The 26312-nt window shown below is 43.5% G+C and overlaps 1 protein-coding gene across 1 annotated transcript in view; it reads right to left on the reverse strand.

Moving 5' to 3' along the window:
- The window catches only part of SLC39A6 (solute carrier family 39 member 6), an 82517-nt gene that overhangs the window by 19244 nt on the left and 36961 nt on the right, over nucleotides 1-26312 (reverse strand). Inside the window, exons 4-6 of the mRNA XM_077491997.1 lie at nucleotides 10907-11092; nucleotides 8600-8699; nucleotides 3480-3854 (exon numbers count right to left, since the gene is read on the reverse strand). Coding sequence (XP_077348123.1) covers nucleotides 3480-3854; nucleotides 8600-8699; nucleotides 10907-11092 — 661 coding nt within the window. The remainder of the gene's footprint in view (nucleotides 1-3479; nucleotides 3855-8599; nucleotides 8700-10906; nucleotides 11093-26312) is intronic.

A 26312-nucleotide genomic window follows, 5' to 3' on the forward strand; every position in this document is an offset into this window, starting at 1 on the left:
AAGATAGTAGATAGGCAATCACAAGTCTTGCAGAGGAGATAGGTCAAAACAGAAGAAGTGTTTTTATGGTCAACATATTGATGATGCTCAGCCCAGCCTTGAAAAAGATAGACTGAGCTTTAGTGAAATGTCGACAATAAAAATGCTGCCAATTTGATCTACTTCCTATGCCAGACCCGTGATTGCCTCTATACCAGTTTTGGATTAATAGAAGTATATAAATAAATGTCAGCGTAAACACCAAAATTGCTAAAAATATCTATTTACTGTAACACATTATTTTATCTTTAAAGCGACTGTTTACCCAACATTTCTTTACAATACCATGCCTGCAAAGATACACAGGAATACTTACCTCTCCTGCAACATGCACTGGTGAACATCACTCTGCTGAAGTAATCTCTGACTAAAGTCTCTTCTGAAACAGACACTACATCAGGAATATGGATATCTTGCCTCCCCTACAGTTTTCAATGGCTCCTCTCACCAACCTCCATGTCACTACCTGACAATGCCATGATGGAACCATTCGGCCGTTTAGGAGAGACAGAAAATAGACACTCCTGGAAATGTCAGTTTCAGGAAGAGGATATTCTGCAGCAGAACTGTGTTTAGCAGCACAGGCAGAAGTAGGTATTCCTATGCTTCTTTGCAGTTATGCATGCCATTTTTAGGGTGACATTCCAGGCATCAGCATGTTGTACAGTGCCTTGAAAAAGTATTCACACCCCTTGAAATTTTCCACATTTTGTCATGTTACCACCAAAAATTGCATTTTATTGGGATTTTATGTGATAGACCAACACAAAGTGGCACATAATTGTGAAGTGGAAGGAAAATGATAAATGGTTTTCAAAATGTTTTACAAATAAAATATTTGAAAAGTGTGGCGTGCATTTGTATTTAGCCTCCTTGAGTCAATACTTTGTAGAACCACCTTTCGATCCAATTACAGCTGCAAGACTTTTGGGGATGTCTCTACCAGCTTTGCACATCTAGAGTGACATTTTTGTCCATTCTTCTTTGCAAAATAGCTCAAGCTCTGTCAAATTAGATGGAGAACAGTATTTTTCAAGTCTTGCTACAGATTCTCAACTGGATTTAGGTCTGGACTTTGATTGGGCCATTCTAACACATGAATATGCTTTGATCTAAACCAAACCATTGTAGCGCTGCCTGTATGTTTGGGGTGGTTGTCCTGCTGGAAGGTGAACCTCCACCCCAGTCAAGTCTTTTGCAGATTCTAAGATTGTCCTGTATTCGGCTCCATTCACTTTCCCATCAACTTTGACCATCTTCCCTGTACCTGCAGAAGAAAAGCATCCGAACATGCTGCCACCATGTTTCACAGTGGAGATGGTGTGTACAGGGTGATGTGCAGTGTTAGTTTTCCACCATACATAGCGTTTTGCTTTTTGGCCAAACAGTTAAATTTTGGTCTCATCTGACCTGAGCACGTGCTTCCATGTGTTTGCTGCTTCTGAAGGCAATTAGTTCCACTAGATTTTAGCTAAGGGTATCAGAGTAAAGAGGGCAGAATACAAAGGCACAACACACTTTCACATATTTGTCAAAAAATAAATAAAAAATAAAATTAAAACCCATTTATAATTCTCCTTCCACTTCACAATTATGTGACACTTTGTATTGGTCTATTACATAAAGTCCCCCCAAAAAATAAATTTACATTTTTGTTTGCAACATGACAAAATGTGGAAAATGTCAAGGGGTATGAATACATTTTTCAAGGCACATAGTACATATCCATCTATCTCTGGACCAATATAACGATCTCTCTATCTTACCTGGCCGATACCCCTGAAAGCTGGAAATTACTGAAGTGAACACTGCCACTTTAGTGGCAGCCACTATGCTGAACTAAGAACACTCGACATGAGGTCGGTCACTCTACATGGGCACCATTCAAGTATTCTTAGAATTTTCTGAATTAATGCAATTAATTGGACAATGCCAAGAGGCTGGGCTCCATGGCACACTCGCCACCTTGCCCAAGCAGGACACTTTGATTGCATTCAGAAAATGCAAGCATTCGCTGAATGGTGCCCTGTGCTGAGCGGCTGACCTTCTGTATTCAAAATACATCGGGCCAGCTGATCAACAGGGGACCTGGAAACAAATGAAGGTCACTGGAGTAGCGGTGTCTACTTCAGCGATTTCCAGCTTCTCTTCCTACTCCTTTTCCTCCGAAAAATACAGGTGAACAGTTCTAGTAAATGCTACCCCTCCTGTCCAGGGGAGACAGGGAGGCTGCACAGGCTCCCTGAAGCTATGTCCACAGCCCGGTCTGAATAATGTGTCTGGGTTTCAGGCAGACTGAAACCCAGACTGTCTGAGTGAAACCTGGACAGGTGGCAAACCTAATGTCACCCCATATATTAATAGCAGCCAGTGTAGCCCCCAGACAATACAGAGAGGAGCAGCACAGTATTGGGTCCCAAAACACAGTACAGTAGAGCAGCAGAATGTGGCCCCTGGGTGCTCCAGGATACAATGTGGGAAAACAGCAGAGTGTGGTCCCTGGGGCCCCAGCATACTATGAAAGGGAGGCCACAGAATGTGAAACCCCCTACACAATATATAAGAGCAGAATGGTAGGGGCCCCATAAGCTGCTTAAATCTGAGCACATGCAGCCCTTTCCTGGGTGGCCACCAAGTCCCCTCCTCACATATTCCAGCACAGCCCCAAGTCCGTCTCACCTGGATGAACTGTATGGTGAGAGCAGACTTCCGACCCCATCTTCCCCCACCACCAGCCAGTATACGTCTCCTGCATGGTGACCTCCCGCCACCCATCCCAGCAACCATGTCGCCATCCACATGCAGCCTCACCGACAGCAGTGTTGTTCTGGAGGAGGGGCCTCACTGCAGGCTGGAGAACAGGGGAGGGGGGCCCTACAGCTATGTGCAAAGGCTAGTGAGTGTCAGGACCCCCACATAATTCCAGTCTGCCAGGGAACGGCAAGCTTACAATTAAATAGGAGTGCAAGCAAACCATGATTTTATGTGGAACAGACAAAACCTTTCTTCCAGTTTTGGTTAGAAGCATTAGAACCTCAGGTCAAGTTTTGATTACGGTTACCCCATTGGAGAGCTCTTTATGTTCTACCTTCTTCACGGTTTTGACTTGCACAGAAAGTGAATGGAAATCTAAAATTCAACAGCGAACATCGTCCCCACAGGGAGATTCTCTCATGTTCTATTTGTTCATATGACCGCTTTCAAAAGTGTTATTTCCCCCACTATCAGCTATGTGTCCCCATGGGGACACAAACGTCAACAAAAACAATTTTTTTTGTCTTTTTATGTCTTCATAAGGATGACAGTAAGAAGCATGTAAAAAGCAGAGATACCTCATAACCAGTTTTTCCACTAAAAGCATTGTTTTACTGAATTGCAGTTGTAGTAGGCGGTCCTTAAAAAATGCAAATCGTGTTTTGTAGAGTTGTTTAATATCTTACCAATAGCTAAACCATCACTGAAGTTGTGCAGTCCATCACCCATTATTACCATCCAAGCCAAGGTGGCAATGCCAGCATCTTTCAGCTCCTCCCGGGAGTAGCGCTGAGAATGGCTATGTGGATGGTGATTTTGGTGATGATGATGATGTAAGATATGGTGGTAGTCATGGTGATGATGTATAAGGTCATCAGACTGTCCAAGTGTGTCATGAAAGTGAGAATGACATTTGTTTTCACATCCTCTGGAGACGTACTCCCTGTAACTAGTTTCATCATGAGACTGAGCAATCATGATCTCTTCTTCTTCCTCTGGTGCAGTTGGCTGTTGAGATGCATCTTGTGCTTGACCATCTATGTAGCCTTCATTATCCGTATCTTGATAAAAAGACAAAAAGTAAAAAATTATTTTCAAACACAAACCGAATTTTAAGCATAATGCCCCCCCCCCACAATACAGCTATTTTTTGATCACCGGTGTTATTTACGGTTTGCAATATAAAAATGAAAAAAAAAAACCTCAGAAAATTTTTTACTTTCTGCTTTAAATTCTCAAAAAAAAAAAAAAAAAAAAAAAAAAAAAAAAAAAGATATATATATATATATATATATATATATATATATATATATATATATATATATATATATATATATATATATATATATATATATATATATATATATAATTTCTATACTCCCACAAAAGCTTATGGCTCAAAATGCTGATAAACACTTATAAATTATGATATAGCGCTTTAAATAATAATAAATATAAAGTTCAAATTATTAATGTACGGATTCCAGGAAAGTGATCTGGTCGAAATGGTTGTCTTTAAATTCATATGAGGAACAAAGGAAACCACCACCAACACCCGAAATTACTGACTCTTACCGTCAGTCTGCAAATCAAACGCATGTAAGATTGAATTAAAGAAGATCATATCTCCCGACTTCTCCTCATCACCACGTGATTGATCCACTAAAAGGGAACCGTCCAAAGGCCATGAGGGAAAACGCTTAACAGAGTTGGAGTGTTTTTACAGCTGAAAAGCTCCTCAAAACCCACTAGTAAACACATGCAGCCATCACATTAAGAGCCTTTTCACAATGCTAGCACAAGCTGTGTTCAATACACCACTCCCGCACCGCCCTAAAAATGCTGCTTGCAGGACTTTTTGTTGGGCCTGCAAGCGCACCGCCCCAGTGTAGAAGCACTTGGGCTTTCACACTGGGGAGGCCTGGGATGCTCTAAAATGCCTAAAAGGTGCCTTCAGTGTGAAAGGGGTCTTAAGAATTGGTAAGATGCAATAAAATGTTTGATTTGGGGTTGAATACAATTTTATGCATAGATTTTTCGATTTTTTAGCTTCCAAAACATGAGAACTACATATTTAGGGTGTATGGATTTGGGAGCAATAATACAGGAAACAAAAATATATTAGTCTATACATTGTATTGGAAATAAATATGAGCAATAGAGAAGCTTGGAGAAGCTTGTGCTTTTGAAAACCAAATTGCGATCTCGATTTAACCCCCCTCACGATCCTTATCTGGCGTTTCCATAATTCTATGTAACAAGTGCAGAGCTGTTCTCTGCTCAGAGCTGTCAAAAAAAATAAAAAATAAATGTTGATCAACATTGCCTGGTGCTGAGATAACCAAATGATACAATGTTTATAGTTCTTTTAGATCAAAAGGGGATGAACATCGGTCTGTAAATGAGGGCAGTTTAGCCACTTAAAGACGAAGCCTTTTTCTGACACTTGTTGCGTACAAGTTGAAATCAGTCTTTTTTGCTAGAAAACTGTTTAGAACCTCCAAACATTATAGTTAGTAAGGTTGAATAAAGACACCAGTCCATCCAGTTCAACCTGAGTAAGTGTCTACCCCTAGCCCTGTACAATGCACACTCACATTGGTCCCTACCCTCAAGGAGCCCACAATCCAAGGTCCCCATTCATATACTAGGGCCAATTTTGCACAGAAGCCAATTAACCTACCTGCATGTCTTTGGAGTGTGGGAGGAAACCGGAGTACCCGGAGGAAACCCACGCAGGCACAGGGAGAACATGCAAACTCCAGGCAGGTAGCATCGTGGTTGGGATTTGAACCAGCGACCCTTGTTATTACTGCTAGGTGAGAGTGCTAACCACTACACCACTGTGCCGCCCAACCACTACACCACTGTGCCGTATATTTTTTTTACTAGAGACTCTAGAGAATAAAATGGCGGTTGCTGCAATATTTTATATCACACTATATTTGCGCAGCGGTGTTTCAAACACAATTTTTTGTGAAAAAAAACATACTTCAATGAGTATAGTAAGTATATTTTCTCACAGGTCAGCTGACTTTGGGAACAAACACTAGGCTGAAACCTTTAGAGGACTGCATGGATTACTAGCTCTGGTGCAACTACACAGGGGAACTCTCCTGCTAGAATCGGATGTGTCTACATGGTTTGATTCAATCAGATGATTTGTATAGTTTCCTGATATCAGGCTCACAACACTAAATGATTGCAGGAGAGGCCATACTTTGCAGTGTGGTTACTGTGGCCAAAATATAACACTATAAATAAAACCCTCTCTTAAGTTAGGGGTATTGATGCCTGCCCCCTTCGGTAATATCAGCCAACATAAATATCTGGAATTGTAGCAGTCCTCTATTAGGTGGGAGTCAGCCTGTGTGGTTCCTATTTGAGCTTACCTCTTTGATAGTCACACAAATTTCTCGCTCCAGAAGCAGCGTGTTAAAACACGCAAAACATGTAGAGCTTTTGTAGATTATGTATTAAATGTTTATTATCTATTTTCAAAAGTGAAAATGTGAAATGGCGGTTTATATTGTATATTATGGAGTACACAAATTCTGTTGTGATTAGATAATCTTTTAGAATCTCTGTTTAGCACAATGGAAAACATTTCTTAATAAAATGTTGATTTTTATCTTTATTTTAGGATTATCATTTTGCATATGGTGCTTAAAAAGTCCAGAAGCCCCACTTTGTTTTTTCTGTATATATTAATTTGGGACATGGCACGTAATATACCCCAATGTATCCACAGCACCACTCTGTGCGAGATACATACTCTGATTAGCATTCAATCTCTCTGCACAGTTTGGAGTTTGTCAGAGCTCACTGTTGTCACAGAAGAGGTCTATTTCTTTTAACCACTTAAAGACCACTCACCACACATACTGCTGCAGGGCAGCTCTATTGCGTGTAAAGGCCCATACACACGATCAGACTTTTTGACAACAAACACGCAAATGAGCTGTTTTGGAGCAACATCCGACCGTGTGTATGCTCCATCGGACAAACTTTTTTGGTTTTCATCGGACTTTTGTTGGCTGTGCGAATGGACAAACTTTCTGGCAACAAAAGTCCGATGGAGCAAAGTCTGATCGTGTGTACAGAAAACCATAGGACTTTTGTACAAAGTACAAAACAGGCATGCTCAGAACCAATGCAAAAGATCAGACAACAATACAGAAGTTGACCAAAGGTGGCGGTAAAGAGCAGAAAAACCACGTGATTTGGTGAAAGTTGGCTGAAAAAGTCCTGCCGTGTGTATGCAATACAAGTTCGGGGCCGACGCCCTTTGTACAAAAATCCACAGGAAAGTTTGTACAAAGTCCTATTGTGTGTATGAGGCTTTACAGATACAGAGCTCGGGAGCCGGTGTGTGTGCCCGCGATGTCCACCGGGCACCCACAATTGCTCCTCACAGAGGCAGAAAGGGGATCTGCCTATGTAAACAAGGATCCCTGTTCTAACGGGAGGAGAGAGAGATCAGCTGTTTCTAGTTAACAGGAACAGCGATCTCTCTTTATTCCCAGTCAGTCTATCCCCCTGACAGTTAGAAAGCACCTCCCTAGGAAACACTTAACCCTTTGATCACCCCTAGTGTTTACCCCTTCCCTGCCAATGATTTATACAGTAATCAGTGCATTTTTATAGAACTGATCACTGTACTGGTGGCACTGTTCACCAAAAAGTGTCACTTAGGGTCAGATTTGTCCGCCGCAAACCCGCTAAAAATCACTAATTCCCGCTATTACTAGTAAAAACGAAAAAAAAAAAAAAATTAAATAAAAAGTCCCTAAATCTTTCCCCTAATTTGTAGACGCTATAACTTTTCCGCAAACCAATCAATATATACTTTATTGGGATTTTTTTTTTCTTTTTACACTTTTTATTGGATATGTACTATAAAAAAAAGTTAGTTCATTTTTTTTCAAAATTGTCGCTCTTGTTTACAGCGCAAAAAATAAACTGCAGACGTGATCAAATACCACCAAAAAAAAAAAGAAAAAGGACAATTTTATTTGGCACAGTGTCGTACGTCTGTGCAATTCTCGGCTGAAGAGGTTAAGCAGAACATTAAAAACCTCCTTTATAACCCACAAATCAGTTGTGCATCTAAAGCTCATTTGGCCAACAGCAAAATTATTGATAATAGTTACATAGTTCGTAAGGTTGAACAAAGACACCAGTCCATCCAGTTCAACCTGAGTGTCTACAATTTTCCCTATCCCTGTACATTGCACACTCACATCGGTCCCTACCCTCAAGGAGCCCACAATCCAAGGTCCCCATTCATATACTAGGGCCAATTTTAAACAGAAGCCAATTAACCTACCTGCATGTCTTTGGAGTGCGGGAGGAAACCGGAGTACCCGGAGGAAACCCACGCAGGCACAGGGAGAACATGCAAACTCCAGGCAGGTAGTGTCATGGTTGGGATACGAACCAGCGACTCTTCTTACTGCTAGGTGAGAGTGCTAACCACTACACCACTGTGCCGCCTAATGTATCACTTAAAGCAGTATTAAACCCCCAAACCAAACATTTTATATATTGAAGTTTACCCATCAGTTGTGGTGGGTGCATTCATTTTCTATTTTTTCGGGGGCTTTTTCGCTCTTCTGTTTTTACATGCAGCTCTATATATTATATACACACATATATATATATAATCTATCTATCTATCTATCTATATATATATATATATACACACACACACACACACACAAACACATATATCTGTTTGAACTTAGGGGTGCACACCCCAATGCAATAGGTCGCGCACATCCATCTGTATGAACAATATACATACGGAAATCTGCCTCTGAAGTTTCTTTATCTTCAGTATGTGAATGATTTGACAGCTGCTTTTTAACTTCGAAGTCCTCATCATTTTCAGTTTTCTTTTGATTCTTGAAGAATAAGACAAATTAAAAATTTAGATCACGAAGACATATTTATATATATACACATACACACACACACTCTGCCCATTAGAATTGGTCTCCTGAAGTCTGCTGGGATACTGAAATCTGGGAGTGCTGATCCTCTTGGTTCCCCGCAGCTCTCAGTGAGTGCGATGTCAAGTCAGGGAGAAACCAGTGTGAGCTATGAAGGGTAACGGATCAATACTCCCATATGTGTTTGTTTCCCAGCAGACTTCAGGCGTTCCGTTCTAGTGACTGGAGCTTAATTAAATGCTGAAGGTTATGGGAAAGGTCAGTAGTCTACAAGTAAAAAGACTTACAAAAAGGGACATGGTCGCTGTAACATTGTATTTAGAGCCATTTAGGTTCACTTAAGAACTACTACTATGTAAAAGCACTCTTTTACAAATACACTTGAAAAGACAGGAGTCCATTAATTGGAGCATAGTTACAAAAAAATTGGGATATGCTATGCTTCTGGTCTTAGTGACCATTTCTGATCTTGAGATTTACAAATGCTATCAGCACATCTTTGCCTTGTGCAGCCATATATGTGTACATTATACCGCTACCCTCTCACGGTCTGCATGTTCCCTCAGTCTTTTTTTAAAGTCAAGATTGGCTCAATCCCTTCAACATCTTGAGACTTCCCATGGGTTAGTGAGCTGCCAATCACATTAATCTTTTTGCTGCCAAAGTTTTTTTGTTTTTTTTTGTTTTTTTTCACTTTTTTGCACACATGATGAAATGCACATTTTTTGCAATACACTTAAAGCTGAACTCCAGGAATTCAGCCACTTTGTAAAATGTAAAGACATACTATGGATGGAAGTCCAACAAGATGCTGGCCACCTCGTTGACTTCTTTTTTACATTTGACAGTCTTAAGGAGCTCAGAGAGTACAGATATCACTAGATTCCTAAGGCTGACAGGTGATAAACCACAAAACACACCCACACACCCCACCTTGGTCCACCCTGCTGCTGTTCATTCTCAGAAACCTTTGCATTTTGTGAAGGAGTTCACATAATACAAAGTGCTCTGTGGCAGGAGGGGAGGGATGACACAGCGGCTGCATGCGACGCGGGGGAGAAAGGAACAAGCAGAAGGAAGCACCAGCTAAGTGCAGTATCCCAGTTAAATGCTTTAATAAAAATTAATGCACAATCACAAGGTTAAAAAGATGAATGCTAATCTGGTGTAGAGTATGTAGATGTGGGTTCCTCATATCGGATATATCAGGAATCTACATACTCCCCACCAGATGAGCATTTAGCATTTTAATCTGGTGATTGTTCTCAGCATCTAACTGGGATACTGCACTTAGCTGGCGCTTCCTTCCCTTTGTTCCTTTCTCCCACTGAATCACACAGAGCCAGTCACAACTCTGAGGACAGCAGCCGCAAGTGGTTCTGAGCTACCCCCCTTTCAGCCTTTACAGCTTGCCATAGAGGATCAGACTATCTTTGGACTAACCCATACCCCTAGCATGGGTTTAATACACAATCTATTACCTATTGGGCTATATAATCTTGGTGCGCCGGATTATCTTTCTTTCTGCATGTGACTCTGCAGCTGCTGGAGCAGAGACCAGAAGGTCCAGCATTGGAGCACCAGAGGTATAGCGAAAATTGCACTCCCAGTGCTCAGTAAAAATAAAAATTGTAAGTCTTCCAAGTGGCACACAATTCATTGAGCGTAACCCTTAATCCAGAACATTTTACAAAGTTAAAGTGGTTCTAAAAAGACAAATTTTTTTTATCCTAAATGCGTTAAGGTAAAAAACCTTTAGTATGCAGCAGCCCCCCCTCAGGCCCCGTAAAACTTACCTGAGCCCCATCTTGATCCAGCAATGTTGCACAAGAGCCTCGACTGTCCAGGACTCTTCTTCCCGATTGGCTGAGACACACCAGTGGGCGACATGGACTCCCACTGCTGGCATAGTCAGTGAGCCAATAAGGAAGGAAGGAAGGAAGGAAGGAAGGAAGGAAGGAAGGAAGGAAAGAAAGAAAGAAAGAAAGAAAGAAAGAAAGGAGAGAGAGAGAGAGAGATCCCCCTCTAAAGAGGCTAATGCCCCAGTAGCAAGCTGCTTGCTGTGGGGGCAGGAGGGGTACAATACATAATTAAGAATATAAAGTTACAGACTAAACGTTTATTAAAATACATTCACCTAAAAAGGACAGCCACAATACCTTTCGTTTGTCTTTATACTGCTTGATCAAGGTAATCAAATGCTCCACCAAAAACATGAAATAGAGACCCCCAAGTGCTGTCAGGCCCTTCAATGTAGCATCCAAATGAGCACTCTCCTCAGCCTTTTCATCTGCATGACTTTCATTCTCAATTCCACCATGGCTATGGTAATGTTTTGCATGAGACTTGAAAAAGAAAAAGAAAAAACAAAAAAACAAAACAACATTTATTACACATGCCTTTTATACACGCACACACACACACACACACACACACACACACACACACATTTTATATACAAGGAGATAAATAGTATCTTCATACCGTATGTAATAGGAAAAAAAAAAAAAAAACACAGATAGTTGGAATGGGACTTTATAGGTGCTGGAAACGACCATAACAGTTAAAAATGTCACAAAATGTTCATATTAACTACAATAAAACAACTGCACAGAGATGGTAAAAATACACTGAAAATTTTTAGTGGGTTTGATATTTTTGTCCTATACATGCATTTCCTTATTTGCCTCACATATGTCATGATTTTGATATCTTACATGACATTTTTTTTTGTAACTATAAAAAAGTATCCTTCACACATACTTCCTTATGAAGTCAGAATAGTAAAACATGTAGAAGATTACGTGTAAAGGGCTCTTCAAACATCAACCCTGAAACTGAGCTGCAGCTCAGTGGCCAAGATCATACAGCAGTTTAACAGGACAGGTTCCACTCAGAACAGGCCTTGCCATGGTCCAAAGAAGTTGAGTGCACATGCTCAGCGTCATATCCAGAGGTTGTCTTTGGGAAATAGACTTATGAGTGCTGCCAGCATTGCTGCAGAGGTTGAAGGGGTGGGGCAGCCTGTCAGTGCCCAGACCATATGCTGCACACTGCATCAAATTGGCCTGCATGGCTGTCGTTCCAGAAGTAAGCCTCTTCTAAAGATGATGCACAGGAAACCATGCAAACAGTTTGCTTAAGACAAGAAGACTATGGACATGGATTACTGGAACCATGTCCTGTGGTCTGATGAGAGCAAGATAAATTCATATGGTTCAGATGGTTTCAAGGGTGTTCAACAGCAATCAGGTGAGGAGTACAAAGACAAATGTGTCTTGCCTTCAGTCAAGCATGGTGGCGGGAGTGTCATGGTGTGGGGCTGCAGGAGTGCTGCCGGCAATGAGGAGCTACAGTTCATTGAGGGAACCATGAATGCCAACATGTACTGTGACATACTGAAGAGCATGAACCCCTCCTCTCGAGACTGGGCCGCAGGGCAGTATTCCAATATAATGACCCCAAACACACCTCAAAGATGACCAATGCCTTGCTAAAGAAGCTGGGGGTAAAAGGTGATGGACTGGCCAAGCGTGTCTCCAGACCTAAACCCTATTGAGCATCTGTGGGGCATCCTCAAACAGAGAGAATGAGCACAAGGTCTCCAACATCCACCAGCTTCGTGATGTCATCATGGAAGAGTAGAAGAGGACTCCAGTGGCATTCTGTAAAGCTCTGGTGAACTCCATGCCCAAGAGGGTCAAGGCAGTGCTGGAAAATACTGGTGGCCACACAAAATATTGACACTTTTGGCCCAATTTAGAAATTTTCACTTAGGGGTGTACTCACTTTTGTTGCCAGCGGTTTAGACATTAATGGCTGCGTGGAAGTTATTTTGAGGGGACAGCAAATTTACAAGCTGTACACTAAACTACAAATGTAGCAAAGTGCCATTTTTTCAGTGTTGTCACATGAAAAGAAAGAATACCGAAATACAAGATCACGTCAAATGTAAAAAAAAAAATATATATATATATATAGATATTATAGTGCATCTTTTATTTTGTTTGCTTATATTTAAATGATCACTTGTGACTTTGTTGATAGAGACAGAGACAGAGACAGAGACAGAGACAGAGACAGAGACAGAGACAGAGACAGAGACAGAGACAGAGACAGAGACAGAGACAGAGACAGAGACAGAGAGATTATATATATATACACACACACACACACACATACATACATATATACACACACACACACACACACACTGTGGAAAGGAGAGATTAATTCCTCGATACATTTTTTGGATCGCTACTCCCCTCTTGGCCGGCTTCCAGGTCTTCAGGGAGTTCCGTCGGAGATCCGGGGATGTCACGGACATAAACGTCACTGGACTCCTCCCCCCTTCCCCAAGCACCTCCGTCTGCTAACGAAGGGAAGGGGTGTCCGGTGACGTCAAAGTTCTGATTGAACGCACTCCGTACGGGGGAGGAGCTACATATGACGTCACCCGCTGCTGCCCTATGGAACTAACACGATTGTCGGCTTTACATGCTCTGTTTTTATCATCTTTATGTGAGTAGTTTGTGTTTAAGCACAAAAATGTAATCTTATACTTAAGCGGTGAGTACTTAGATCTTTTCTTTCTATCCATAACCTGGCGTCCTTGCTGAGATCTAAGGAAACGTGAGAGAAGCTTATGGTCCGTGTTAAACCTTTTGATACCCGCTTGCATGACTACCTGTTTGCACAGGGGTCTATGCCATAAGGTGAGAGTGATTAGTTAGACTGGAGGTGGAGGGATTGTCAAGCTACTGTGGGAAAAAAAATAAAAAAAAATTACTTACGTCAGTGCTACAGTTTGAATTCAAAACATATTTGTGTGGACTGTGAAGTTAAGCCATGGATTGTGGAAACTAGCTAGTGTCAGGTGATTGTATATAGTGTATACCACATTTACCACTGACTAATGCAGAGTTGCAATGCAAGGAGATCAGCTAAAAGCAGTTGGATCTGTATGTGCGTTATAATTGATCAAAATGAGTTGATAAAATAATAATAATAAATAAAATTGATTAATTGAACATGAAAATTTTAATCAGTAACAACCCTAATAAATATAATATAATACAGGGCTCTACAAACTCCGGGCGCCAGGTTGCATTTGCGACTACAATTAGCGACATGGCGCCTGGGGCGGCACAGCTGGGAAGTATCCTCCGTGCACTCCTCCAGCGTGATCTCGTTGGGCCATTCCACTGCCGGACGGTAATTCGAGACCGCAGCTTTGAGGTCTTCTGCGTTCCTATGCTTCCTTCTGAAATCTGGTGCCCTCTTGTGGTGGCGGTTGGTATGACAACCAGCAATGCTTCCCCTGCCTGTTTTCACTGCCTGCCCATCTCCTTCCCTTTACTTAGAATAATAATTAAAAAAAAAAAAAAAAAAAAAAAAAAAAATGTATGTTTAGGGGTTCTAACACCCTAGGGAATAAAATGATGGTCATTGTAATACCGTCTGTCACAGCGTATTTGCGCAGCGGACTTACAAGCGCACTTTTTAGTGATTTTTTTTTAAATTTAATTAAAAAATAAGAAAAGTTAGACCAATTTTTTTTATATTGTGAAAGATGTTACACTGAGTAAATTGATACCCAACATGTCATGCTTCAAAATTGCGTCCGCTCATGGAATGGCGACAAACTTTTACCCTTTAAAATCTCCATAGGTGACGTTAAAAAAAAATTCTAGTATGCATGTTTTGAGTTACAGAGGAGCGTCTAGGGCTAGAATTATTGCTTTCGTTCTACCGATTGCAGCGATACCTCACATGCATGGTTTGAACAGCATTTTCATATACTACTCGTGTATGCGTTCGCTTCTGAGCTTGGCGGGACGGGCGCGTTTAAAATGATTATTTTTCTTATTTATTTTAGGTTTTATTTTTAATTTTTTCACTGTTCTTTAAAAAAAAATAACTTTTATTCCTATTACAAGGAATGTAAAAATCCCTTGTAATAGAAAAAAGCATGACAGGTCCTCTTAAATATGAGATCTGAGGTCAGAGAGACCTCAGATCTCATATTTACACTAAAATGCAATTTAAAAATAAATAAAAAATATATCCCTTTAGAGCCCATTCACACAGGGGCAACACGACTTGTAGGCGACTTGATCAGGCTACTTGGACACGACTTGACAGCGGCGACTTGGGACGACTTCAAAACGACTTGTGATGACTTCAAGCGCGACTTGGGACGACTTACAAGTCGCCCCAGGCCAGGCGACTTTTGCCGCGGCCAAGCAGAGAATGAGCTCAAGGGGAAACTCCACGGCAAATTTCTGAAAAAAAATTGGCGTGGGTTCCCCCTCCGAGAGCATACCAGGCCCTTAGGTCTGGTATGGATTCCAAGGGGAACCCCCCTACGCCGAAAAAACGGCGTGGGGGTCCCCCCCAGATCCACACCAGACCCTTATCCGAGCACGCTACCCGGCCGGCCAGGAAAGGGGGTGGGGACGAGCGGGCGGCCCCCCCCCTCCTGAGCCGTACCAGGCCGCGTGCCCTCAACATGGGGGGGTGCCTTGGGGGAGGGGGGGCGTGCGGCCCCCCCCCACCCCAAAGCACCTTGTCCCCATGTTGATGAGGACAAGGGCCTCTTCCCGACAACCCTGGCCGTTGGTTGTCGGGGTCTGCGGGCGGGGGGCTTATCGGAATCCGGGAGCCCCCTTTAATAAGGGGGCCCCCGGATACCGGCCCCCCACCCTATGTGAATGAGTATGGGGTACAATGTACCCCTACCCATTCACCTGTGAAATAAAGTACAATAAAACACACAACACAGAGAAAAAGTATTTTATTGCACAGCCGGGGGTCTTCCGTCTTCGGGGGTCTTCTCGCCGGACTCCTCCGCTATGTGTGTGTAGCTCTTTTGCCAGCGGAGGAGTCCGGCTTTCTTCCTCCCCGCCGCCGGCCTCTTCTCCCGACTTCGGGGGTCTTGTCCCCCTCTTCGGTTCTTCTGCCGGGCCACCGCGCCTGGTCCGGTGGCCCGGTCTTCTGTCGCCGTCTTCCGTTCTTCTGTCGCCGCCTTCGGTTCTTCTGCCGGGCCACCGCGCCTTCTTATAGCTCTTTTACAGGCGGTGGCCCGGTCTTCCGTCGCCGCCGCCGCCGCCGCCGCCTTCCGTTCTTCTCCTTCTTCTTCTCCTGGAGATGTTGACTCGACGAGCTCTCCGGCCACAATGCCAGGGACGCGCTCCGCTGCCTCTTATATAGGGACAATGGGGCGGTGTCACATGGGTTGATGTCACATGGGTTGGTCACATGGGTTGATGTCACATGGTAAGGGGGCGGGGTCACCATGTGACATCAACCCATGTGACATCAACCCATGTGACACCGCCCCATTGTCCCTATATAAGAGGCAGCGGAGCGCGTCCCTGGCATTGTGGCCGGAGAGCTCGTCGAGTCAACATCTCCAGGAGAAGAAGAAGGAGAAGAACGGAAGGCGGCGGCGGCGGCGGCGGCGACGGAAGACCGGGCCACCGCCTGTAAAAGAGCTATAAGAAGGCGCGGTGGCCCGGCAGAAGAACCGAAGGCGGCGACAGAAGAACGGAAGACGGCGACAGAAGACCGGGCCACCGGACCAGGCGCGGTGGCCCGGCAGAAGAACCGAAGAGGGGGACAAGACCCCCGAAGTCGGGAGAAGAGGCCGGCGGCGGGGAGGAAGAAAGCCGGACTCCTCCGCTGGCAAAAGAGCTACACACACATAGCGGAGGAGTCCGGCGAGAAGACCCCCGAAGACGGAAGACCCCCGGCTGTGCAATAAAATACTTTTTCTCTGTGTTGTGTGTTTTATTGTACTTTATTTCACAGGTGAATGGGTAGGGGTACATTGTACCCCATACTCATTCACATAGGGTGGGGGGCCGGTATCCGGGGGCCCCCTTATTAAAGGGGGCTCCCGGATTCCGATAAGCCCCCCGCCCGCAGACCCCGACAACCAACGGCCAGGGTTGTCGGGAAGAGGCCCTTGTCCTCATCAACATGGGGACAAGGTGCTTTGGGGTGGGGGGGGGCCGCACGCCCCCCCTCCCCCAAGGCACCCCCCCATGTTGAGGGCACGCGGCCTGGTACGGCTCAGGAGGGGGGGGGCCGCCCGCTCGTCCCCACCCCCTTTCCTGGCCGGCCGGGTAGCGTGCTCGGATAAGGGTCTGGTGTGGATCTGGGGGGGACCCCCACGCCGTTTTTTCGGCGTAGGGGGTTCCCCTTGGAATCCATACCAGACCTAAGGGCCTGGTATGCTCTCGGAGGGGGAACCCACGCCAATTTTTTTTCAGAAATTTGCCGTGGAGTTCCCTCTTGAGAGCTGATAATTCTGTCAAAGTCGCCTCCGTATAGACGGAGATCCGACTTGGAGGCGACCTCCATTGAAATCAATGGGTACCGGTCGCCTACAAGTCGGATAGAAGTAGTACAGGAACCTTTTTTGAAGTCGGAGCGACTTCAGTAGCGTGCATTAACACGGCTCTCATTCACTTACATTGCTTTTTAAATGTTGTCCGACCTGAGGCGACCTGAGGCGACTAGGGGCGACCTGAAGTCGGATCAGGAGTTGCCCCTGTGTGAATGGGCTCTTAAGAGCTATGGGCAATGACTTGGAGACATCTCCATGTCAGGCCAGGGACAGGTCCGGATCGCCATTACCGACCTGGCTCCTAGATTCCAAGCAAATTTGTCAAGCCCTGATACAAATATTATATACATACATACATACATACATACATATAAAGTGATCATAGTTGACTTTATCCATAAATTAAGGTTTACTCAGAAAAAACGGAATATTTGTAACAGGCAAACAAATCCTTGGCTGATCTTGACAAGCAGTATTGGGAACCTTATCTTTGTATAGTGAGAACTGATAAAACAGTGTCCTCATTCAACCCTTTAGTGCCAACAAGTCTCTAACACAGAACATTACTAGAAAAGTGCATTATCTGTAAAAAGGTTTTAAAAATCACTTACTAGAAAAACATAACTTTTTTGTTCAAATAGACTGTTCAGAAAGAAAATCCAGTACATCAAAAAATGCCAAGATAATGGAACATATATACTGAAACAGGTACTTTATAAAGGTTAAGGTCCTCAGGACTGTAAAAAAATCTATTAAGTTAATGTAAATAAAATAATTTCCAATAGTTGCCAAGTTCGTGTTTGTAGCACAGGATTTCTGTTCAAAAACACATATGCAATTCGGTATCGCCTCCTGAATGTCTGCCAGCTGTGCATGTGCTACAGATTGCTTGTCAGAGACCAATGCAGGTGTGAATGAGCCCTTAGAAATACATTTTGGAAGAACTAGATGGCCCCTAAAGAAGAAGAATTTGGCAAAAAATAAAAAATTGGTTAGCCATGGAAAATGTAAAAAAGTGTTACTAAACTTTCAACTGTAAAATCAGTCTGTGTCTACAGTACAGCTTGCTTGTTATACTCCCTGTGGAACCTAATGGGTTAATCCTATGCATTGCGTAAACAGGATTTGATCCAGTCTTGTGTGATCCTCTTCCTTCCACAGTCCCCAAACCATCACCCGATAAAACAGCCTTGAGGGCACTCTGCACATGCTCAGTTTGGTGTGTATTGCTAAAAAGTAGTTTTTCTTGGGAGAGTGCATGTGATCAGCACAGAGCCAAATTGGCATTGTCCAGACAGAGGGTCAGGGGTCCTGCAGCCTCATAGGACAATTATGCAGAATGAAAAACTCCTCCTACAAGCTTGACATTGCTCTAACTGCTGATGAGAAAAAGGTATTTAGCAATTTATATTTTACTAAAATAAATTGCATTTCCATGTTACGCGTAATGGACACAATTAACTATCAAAATGAGGGACAAAAAGGCGGATACTGAAACCTAGATGAAGACAATAAAGATGGGACCTATGTTTAGAATATGAAAAAAGGAAATGATCGAAGGTGGTGTATGATGGTTAAGTATTTTAAGAGGAAATACCCTAAATACGGCAAACAAACACCAGCTCGCAGACAAATTGTCTCATATTGTTGGCATATAAAGACTTTGTATATACTTAACGTTGCTATTTGAAAGACTCCAAGGATGTTCTGAACCACCTTGAACAAATAAAATGGCTGCTTTGGAGAAGCTAAGGGAAAAGGGATTTCAAATACACCTGGTGATTTCCGTTCGTGGTCTCACACAATGGTTATCATACTGCACACGCCTGCTGACCTATCAGACTTCTGCATTGCACTGAATTTAGGCCAGACAGAGCTGCTGGAGTGGTACTCTGACTTCTTAAAGATCCCTTTGGAAAGAAGTCCCCCTAGATCTCCGTTCTCCACTCCATACAAGAGTCAATCAAAGAAATCTAAGCATAGTCATGGTGGAGGGTCCAAAGCAGGAACTCCTAAGATGCAGAATGAGGCAGCCAAAGACCAACGCATTCTCACATGGTTGTCTCTCCCCCCTCTCCAACTTGAACCCTTGTTTGCCAATGACACTACAGAATTTTTACCCTCGTGTGAAACATGCATATTCTGCACCAATTGACTACTCATAGTTTATGCACAGACCCACTCAGCAGTTCTATCCCTCTCTTCACACAAGATGGGCCTATGCAACAGTACCAAGCTTCTATGCATGTTCCTCATGACCGTTGATCACATGCATCATGAGGCACTGGACTGCCTTTGCTGATCTGCCCTGATATCTGTACACTTATGCCGCGTACACACGACCAGACTTTCTGGCAGAAAAGGTCAGATGGAATAATTTCATTGGATATTCCAATCGTATGTGGGCTTCAGCTGACTTTTTTTTTCAAAAAGTCTGATGGACCTAGAAATAGAACAGGTTTTAAATATTTCCGACAGAATCAATTCAGGAAAACTGTTAGTCTGTATGCTAGTCCGATGGACCAAATATGACGTAAGGGTAGCTATTGGCTACTGGCTATTGAACTTCCTTTTCTAGTCCTGTTGTGAATCATCGCGTCCAAGGCAAATCCATTCGGTCGGAACTCCATCGGAAACTCAGTTGGAAAGACCGTCAGTTTATTCCGGAAAGTCCAGTCGTGTGTACGGGGCATTAGAGATCCAAGTCACAAAGACATCAGAAACTGACGATGCTTGATCTACCTGAGGAACCCTGCTCTAACATGTTTCATTTACAAATTGGCTCAGGCCCTGGCCCTGGAGGTTTTTGTATTGACTTTTCTGTGCTCAGGGCCCGGTCCCAAACCTCCAAGGCCTGCCATCCTATGGGAAGGGTGACTGTGCCAGCCTCGAAGTAGTGTTATCTACCAATTGTTTGGACTTAAGATATGTTTACCCAGGCCTATATATACCCTTTATGGTCGGGTCTAGGTTAGTTTAGATTTAGAAGTTAAAGCCCTTACGGCTGTGTGTGCAACAGTTAGGATGTCCCTTTAAGTTTACTTGTTTGAACTAAACCTAACAAACTTCAGAGGTGAATTGTCACCTAGTCGTTGTTGACTCCCTTCTACCCCACAGAGTGACCTTGTGCTCCCGAGTCAGGATACAGGGTGCGCTATTCCACTTTAGTGAGCAACTTCTTCTGGGGTGGTAGATCACCACCCTGGAGAGAGGACTACTAGTGTGCTACATCCTTGCACTTAAAACTCTGCTTTTCCTTCCCATTTTCCTTTCCTCTTTCTGTTCTTATCTTTATCTGTCACCCATGGCGTGTAGCAGAAAGCATTAAGACCCTTATTTCAATTTTTTGGTAGTTACTAATCTACGTTTAATAGTTGTGTTTTTGCAGATTGGTCCTCTACATGGCCTACTCATCCCTGGGGCACTGCCCCTCAGTCATCTTGCACAACATCAAGGGTTTGAACATACCTGAATGACGCAACCACCCTCTTATGGGAGCTTAAAAAAAATAAAAATAAATAAAAATAGTTTTTTTTATAACAGCTTACCTGTAAAATCCTTTTCTTGGAGTACATCACGGGACACAGATCCACAGTAAAAACTATGGATTATATGGCACCTTCATGTGATGGACACTGGCACACCCTAAACAGGAAGTTCAATTCCCCATATAACCCTTCCCCTTACCAGGAGTACCTCAGTTTTGTAGCAAAGCAATACACGTGTAACCAGAAAGAGGGAGGGGGCCTCTGTCCTGTGATGTACTCCAAGAAAAGGATTTTACAGGTAAATGGTTATAAAAATCCTATTTTCTTTATCGTACTTCACGGGACACAGAGCCACAGCAATAACTGTATGGGATGTCCCAGAGTAATACCATCTGAGGGGAGGGGGGCACAAACAAAAGTAGGGTGCAATTAGACCTGAGGACCTATATGGCTGCCTGCAGTACACTGCACCCAAAAGGCGATATACTCATGCCTTCTTACATTCACCTGATAAAATCTGGTGAATGTATGGACTGAAGACCAGCCTGCGGCCTTGCAGATTTCAGCCATGGAGGCTTGGTTTTGCACCGCCCACAAAGCACTAACAGCCCTGGTGGAGTGTGCTTTGACTTGAAAAGGTGGAACCTTCCTCTTCAAGCCATAAACTTGAATAATTACTTGCCAAATCCATTTGGCAATAGTGGATTTCGATGCTGCCTGTCCTTTCCTAGAACCTTCAAGCAACCACGAACAAAAACTTCCGTTTTCTGAATCGGAGTGGTCTTCAAAATTGATTTTGACAGCTCTCACTACATCCAAAGAATGTAGTGACTTTTCTTTCTTAAAACAGGGCTCTGGAAAAAAAAAAATTAAGGTAAAACAATATCCTGGTTTAGGTGAAAATCTCAAACCACCTTTGGCAGAAAGCTTGGATTAGAACGCAATACTACTCTATCCTTGCAAACGATTAAATATGGCCCTTTACAAGAAAGAGCCTCCAACTCTGATACCCTTCTTGCAGAAGAAATGACTATCAGAAAAACTAGCTTCCTTGTCAAAAGGACCAAAGAAATATGTTGTATCGGCTCAAAAGGCTGTTTCTGTAATGCTGACACTACTAAATTCAAAGTCCCAAGGGTTCAGGGGTGCTCTAACCGGTGGATTAAACTGTGTTACCCCCTGTATAAAGCTTCGGACCAAAGAATGCAAAGCAAGCGGACGTTGAAACAAAACTGATAAGGCCGAGACCTGGTCCTTGATAGTACTCAAGGCCAGTTTCATCTCTAGCCCCATTTGCAGAAGGGCAAGAATTCTACCTATGACATACATCCTAGGATGCCAACCCCTGGATTCACACCAGGAAACATATGCATTCCAGACACTAATAAATAACTCTGGAAACTGGCTTCCTTGCATTAGTCAAGGTAGGCATCATTGAGCCTGAAAGCTCACGATTCTTCAGAATGTGGGTCTCAATAGCCAAACCGTTAAATTTAGCATTTGTAAAGTAGGATGGAACATTGATCCCTGCGATAGTAGGTCTGGATGTGGTGGTAGGGTCCATGGGGCCCCTACCACCATCTTTACCATTTCTGCATACCAAGATCTTCTGGGCCACAAGAACTACTGACCTCCTTTCCCTATTGATCCTGCGAAGAAGTCAAGGTAGCAGCAGAATAGGAGGGAATGCATAAATCAGGACTGATCCCAACGGGGTTCCCATGCATCTGTTCCGCATGAGAGTGGATTCCTTGTTCTCGACACAAAGTTGTCGACTTTGTTGTTGAACCTGGATGCAAATGGATCTACAGCTGGGATCCCCCATCTTTGGCATATAGCCAGGAAGATGTCAGGTTGAAGGGACCATTCCCCCTGGGCGGAGGAACAGAGGTGACCTTACCCGCAGCCACCGCTACTTTGATTGTTATGCTGGTATACCGGGCACACGGTCATTAGTGCCATATTTGTGAGTTTACCTTTTTTATATTTAATAAATGTTATGTACATACAGAGAGCACTATGTGTTGCTTTTTAATTTCATGATTTATATGACACTGGATGGGAGCTCGCAGGCTTGTGTTGTCCACTTATGAGGAGTTTCCTTGGATAAAACACTGCGGATGATTATCTGACACCCCATGACAGGGGAAGGCATTTCTGACCCTCTATAACAAAAGGGTCCATTGAGTGAGGTGAGCGGCCATCTAGATCAGTGGTGGAGGTGTGCTTTAGTCACAAAGTCACCTGTATGTGATTACTTTGTTCATCACTGAAGACACTCGGGATTGTTTTTTTAATCTATGGACTTTTAAATATTTATGTTTTTGTTATCTAGCGCTGCATTTTCCTTTACAATTCCCCCTGGGCTGCCTGATGTCTGGTGCCCCCTTGGTGATTGATATAAAGCCACTGCTGTTGCATTGTCGGATTGAATCCCGACAGGAAAATTCTGCAACCTTAATATCCAGGCCCTTAGGGCTAGATGCGCTGCCCGAATCTCTAGAATGTTGATGGGCAAGGCTCTTTCAGTTCTGGACTATTTCCCCTGGACAGACGCTTCTTCCAGGACTGCTCCCCAACTAGAAAGGCTGGCATCTGTTACCTTCCAGGTAACTGATAAGGATTTCCCCTTCTGCAGATTCTCGGATATCGTCCAACTGAGGCTCTGGCACACTTTCAGCAACAAACGCATTGGAAAATCTAGTGCCTGAATCTACTTGTTCCAGGCCGATAGGATACGGTTTTTCAGAAGTCTCGAATGAAACTGAGCATAGGGAACTGCTTCGAATGAAGCCAAAAGCTTCCCCAACCACCTCAAAAGGCGAATGGAAGGACCATTCTTTGCCCTGAACCAGCCCCTTTATGGTGCTGATCTTTGCCTGGGATAAAAACACCTTCTTCTGGGCTCTATTTATGACCAGACCCAAGTACTCTAATCTTCATACTGGTTTTAAAGATTTCTCTAGGTTGAGGACCCAAACTAGGTATTCCAGGTAGTTGACTGCAGTGACCATGCTTTGGTCCAAGCAGACTACCGACAAGTCTATTAAGAACAGGTCGTCCAAGTATGCTATTGTTATATCTTGAGTCCTTAATCTGGCCAGAAGCTTTGTAAACACCCCTTCATAAAGAGACTTAACCGTTCTGTCTTGTGGGTTTCCTCCCCCAGGACTTCTTTTGTCCCTGGGGTTGACCCTGAGGTTTACCTCTTGAACCTGATGGAGGCCGTCATGGCTGCCTGGAGGCTGATGCCCCTGGCACTGGAGAAAGAGCCTATTTGAATGAGGGACACTTACTCTTTCTTAACTGGCAAAAGGCTACTTTTCCCACTTGATTTTTTTTTGGATATATTTGTCCAAATCCTCCCCAAACAGCTTTTCACTGCGGAAAGGAAAACGAGCCAGGAGCCTTTTGCATGGCACTTTGGCTGACTAACTTTTCAACCATAAGATTCTACGCATATGTACCAACCCAAGTGTAAGGCGATAAGGTTTGAAGAATAGAATCTCTGATTGCGTCAATTGCAAAACACAAAGCTGTTGGCAGCTCAGCCAACTCCTGGGCCTGCTGTTCAGGGAACACCTTACGTACCCATTTCAAATGGTCTCTCAAGGACATACCCCAATTGCCACCACTGCAGGTTGAGCCACTGAACCTGCCAAGGAGAAAATGTTTAACAAGAATTACAATTTATCAGATGGATTGCTAAGCATTTGCGCATTGTCAACTGGACAAGTCAAACTTTTATTCACAGAGGATATAGCAGTGTTAATCGCTGGTATACCCCTCATCTTAGTAAATTATTCCCCCATAGGATAAAGTGTTGAAAACCTTTTAGGAGGGAAAAGGTGCTTATCTGGGTAATCCCACTCAGAATACATAAGCTTTTCTAGTAATGAATGGACAGGAAAAACACGCAAGGCTTGAGGAGGCTTTAGTGAACCCAAACAGGAAGTGGGCTCTTCAACCGACTGCGTTAAGGGTAGCTTTATGTGGAGCGGACCATTTCAGTAAGAGAATGCAACTTCTTCAGCTTTACATGCTGAGGTCCTTCCACACTTGACCCCTCAGAAGAGGAATTCATCAGCCTCTTCACAGTCCCCCCTCCCACAGTTCCTCCATTTGAGGATCCTGAGTGGTAGAAGGGGACCTAATGCATTTTCTTCCGTCTGTGAAGATGCGATTAAAGTCACAAATTTTCGTCTAAACCACTCATAGCTGAGGAGAAAACCTGCTCAGTTATATAGACAGGGGCTGATGTGTCAGAAGCAATTGCAGCCCCCAATGACCTGGATGGCTCACTCTGACTGGCCTCCCTAGATCGGGATGGTGTTGCAGAGGGAGAGTCCTTAGGGCGACCCCTTTGTGTCCTTGGTTTTTGTGGCATTTGTACCACCTCCTCTGGTCATAGTGCTGAGCCCAAATGCAGAGGTACTACCAAAAAAAATGCACCCACTGCTGAGCAATAGTCCAGCAACTGCCGCTGCTATTAAGCTCAGCCTGATGCTTAAGTAAATGTGCCTGGGAATGCCTATGTCACCCACACTCACATGCCACCCATCTGTGTTCCTCCTTCAGCTGTATGCACCTGAAAAAAATAAAAATAAAAATGTGGAGCGGACCATTTCAGTAAGAGAATGGGATGGGAGCTCGCAGGCAAAGCGCCCGCTTTGTGGACGCTGAAGCACACCAACAAGCCCTGCCCCCCATTCCTCCGACCACCCACCACACTCCCACCCTCTTCCCCCCCGATCTAGTTCAAAATAGATCGTTTTCACGCACAAGCGGGCTCCGATCCTGACCGAAAAATCTTCAGGGACTGGGACCCCTTTTTTTCCTTTAAATCGGGAGATCCACATCCCTGGGCCTGTAAAGCCCCCCTTTCTGTATCCAGACATTTGGAGGTGCATAATAAAGCTCCTAATGGCACCTCTTTTCTGGCTATAGAAAGGCTCAAGCCCAACTGGAGGAGTGGCTGTAAGAGAAGAGCTATATCTAAACTTGAAATGAGCTGGATCTATCGGGTTAAAATGTTTGAAATCATTGAGGTTAAATGTCGATATTGAAATCAATGCGTTTATCAATAACTCTTAGCCCTGGGATGTGAAATGGGTTGCTTGAATGTAGATTTCGTATCAACGTGGGTGAAATCCTGGATTAAGGTTCAGAGTGTATCTTGTTTCAATCTGGCAGGATCCACCATTATGGGATATATGTATTTAATTTTATAGGACCTGTATGGCAATTGTTCTATCTTATTTTAATTTTATATGTTTATACATATTTAATTATGTCTAAATATTTTATACATTATTGTTCTATTTGTGCGATACCAGTGCAGGTTTTTCCAGTATTATACGGCGAGGTATTTTTACCTTGAGGTCCAATGGAACATGTTATATGTATGTGACAAAATGTATTGCATGCATGAATATTTAATGAACATAGTTTGGTATATCCAGGCATCCTTACTGTCATTTTGACTGTTCCTTCGAGAGGGGTTTGTTATCATTGGTTGAATGAAGATGAGGGGGGGGTTTCCGGGTTTTAAATATCCTTCCCATTTGCAGCATTTGAAAACGAGGGTTGGTTCAGGTTTTTTTCATTAATATGGCCGGGTAAGAGGCTTGGTTGCTTCCCCGTTGGTATTTAAGGTGACATTCAGTGCGTCGCCTGTGCCCTTTGAAAATGTCACCTGAGACGAAACATGTCAGGGTTGGGCTA

Source organism: Lithobates pipiens, unplaced genomic scaffold (assembly GCF_037356315.1).
Source record: "Lithobates pipiens isolate NorthernLeopardFrog02 unplaced genomic scaffold, aLitPip1_a1.2 Scaffold_19, whole genome shotgun sequence".
NCBI lineage: Eukaryota > Metazoa > Chordata > Amphibia > Anura > Ranidae > Lithobates > Lithobates pipiens.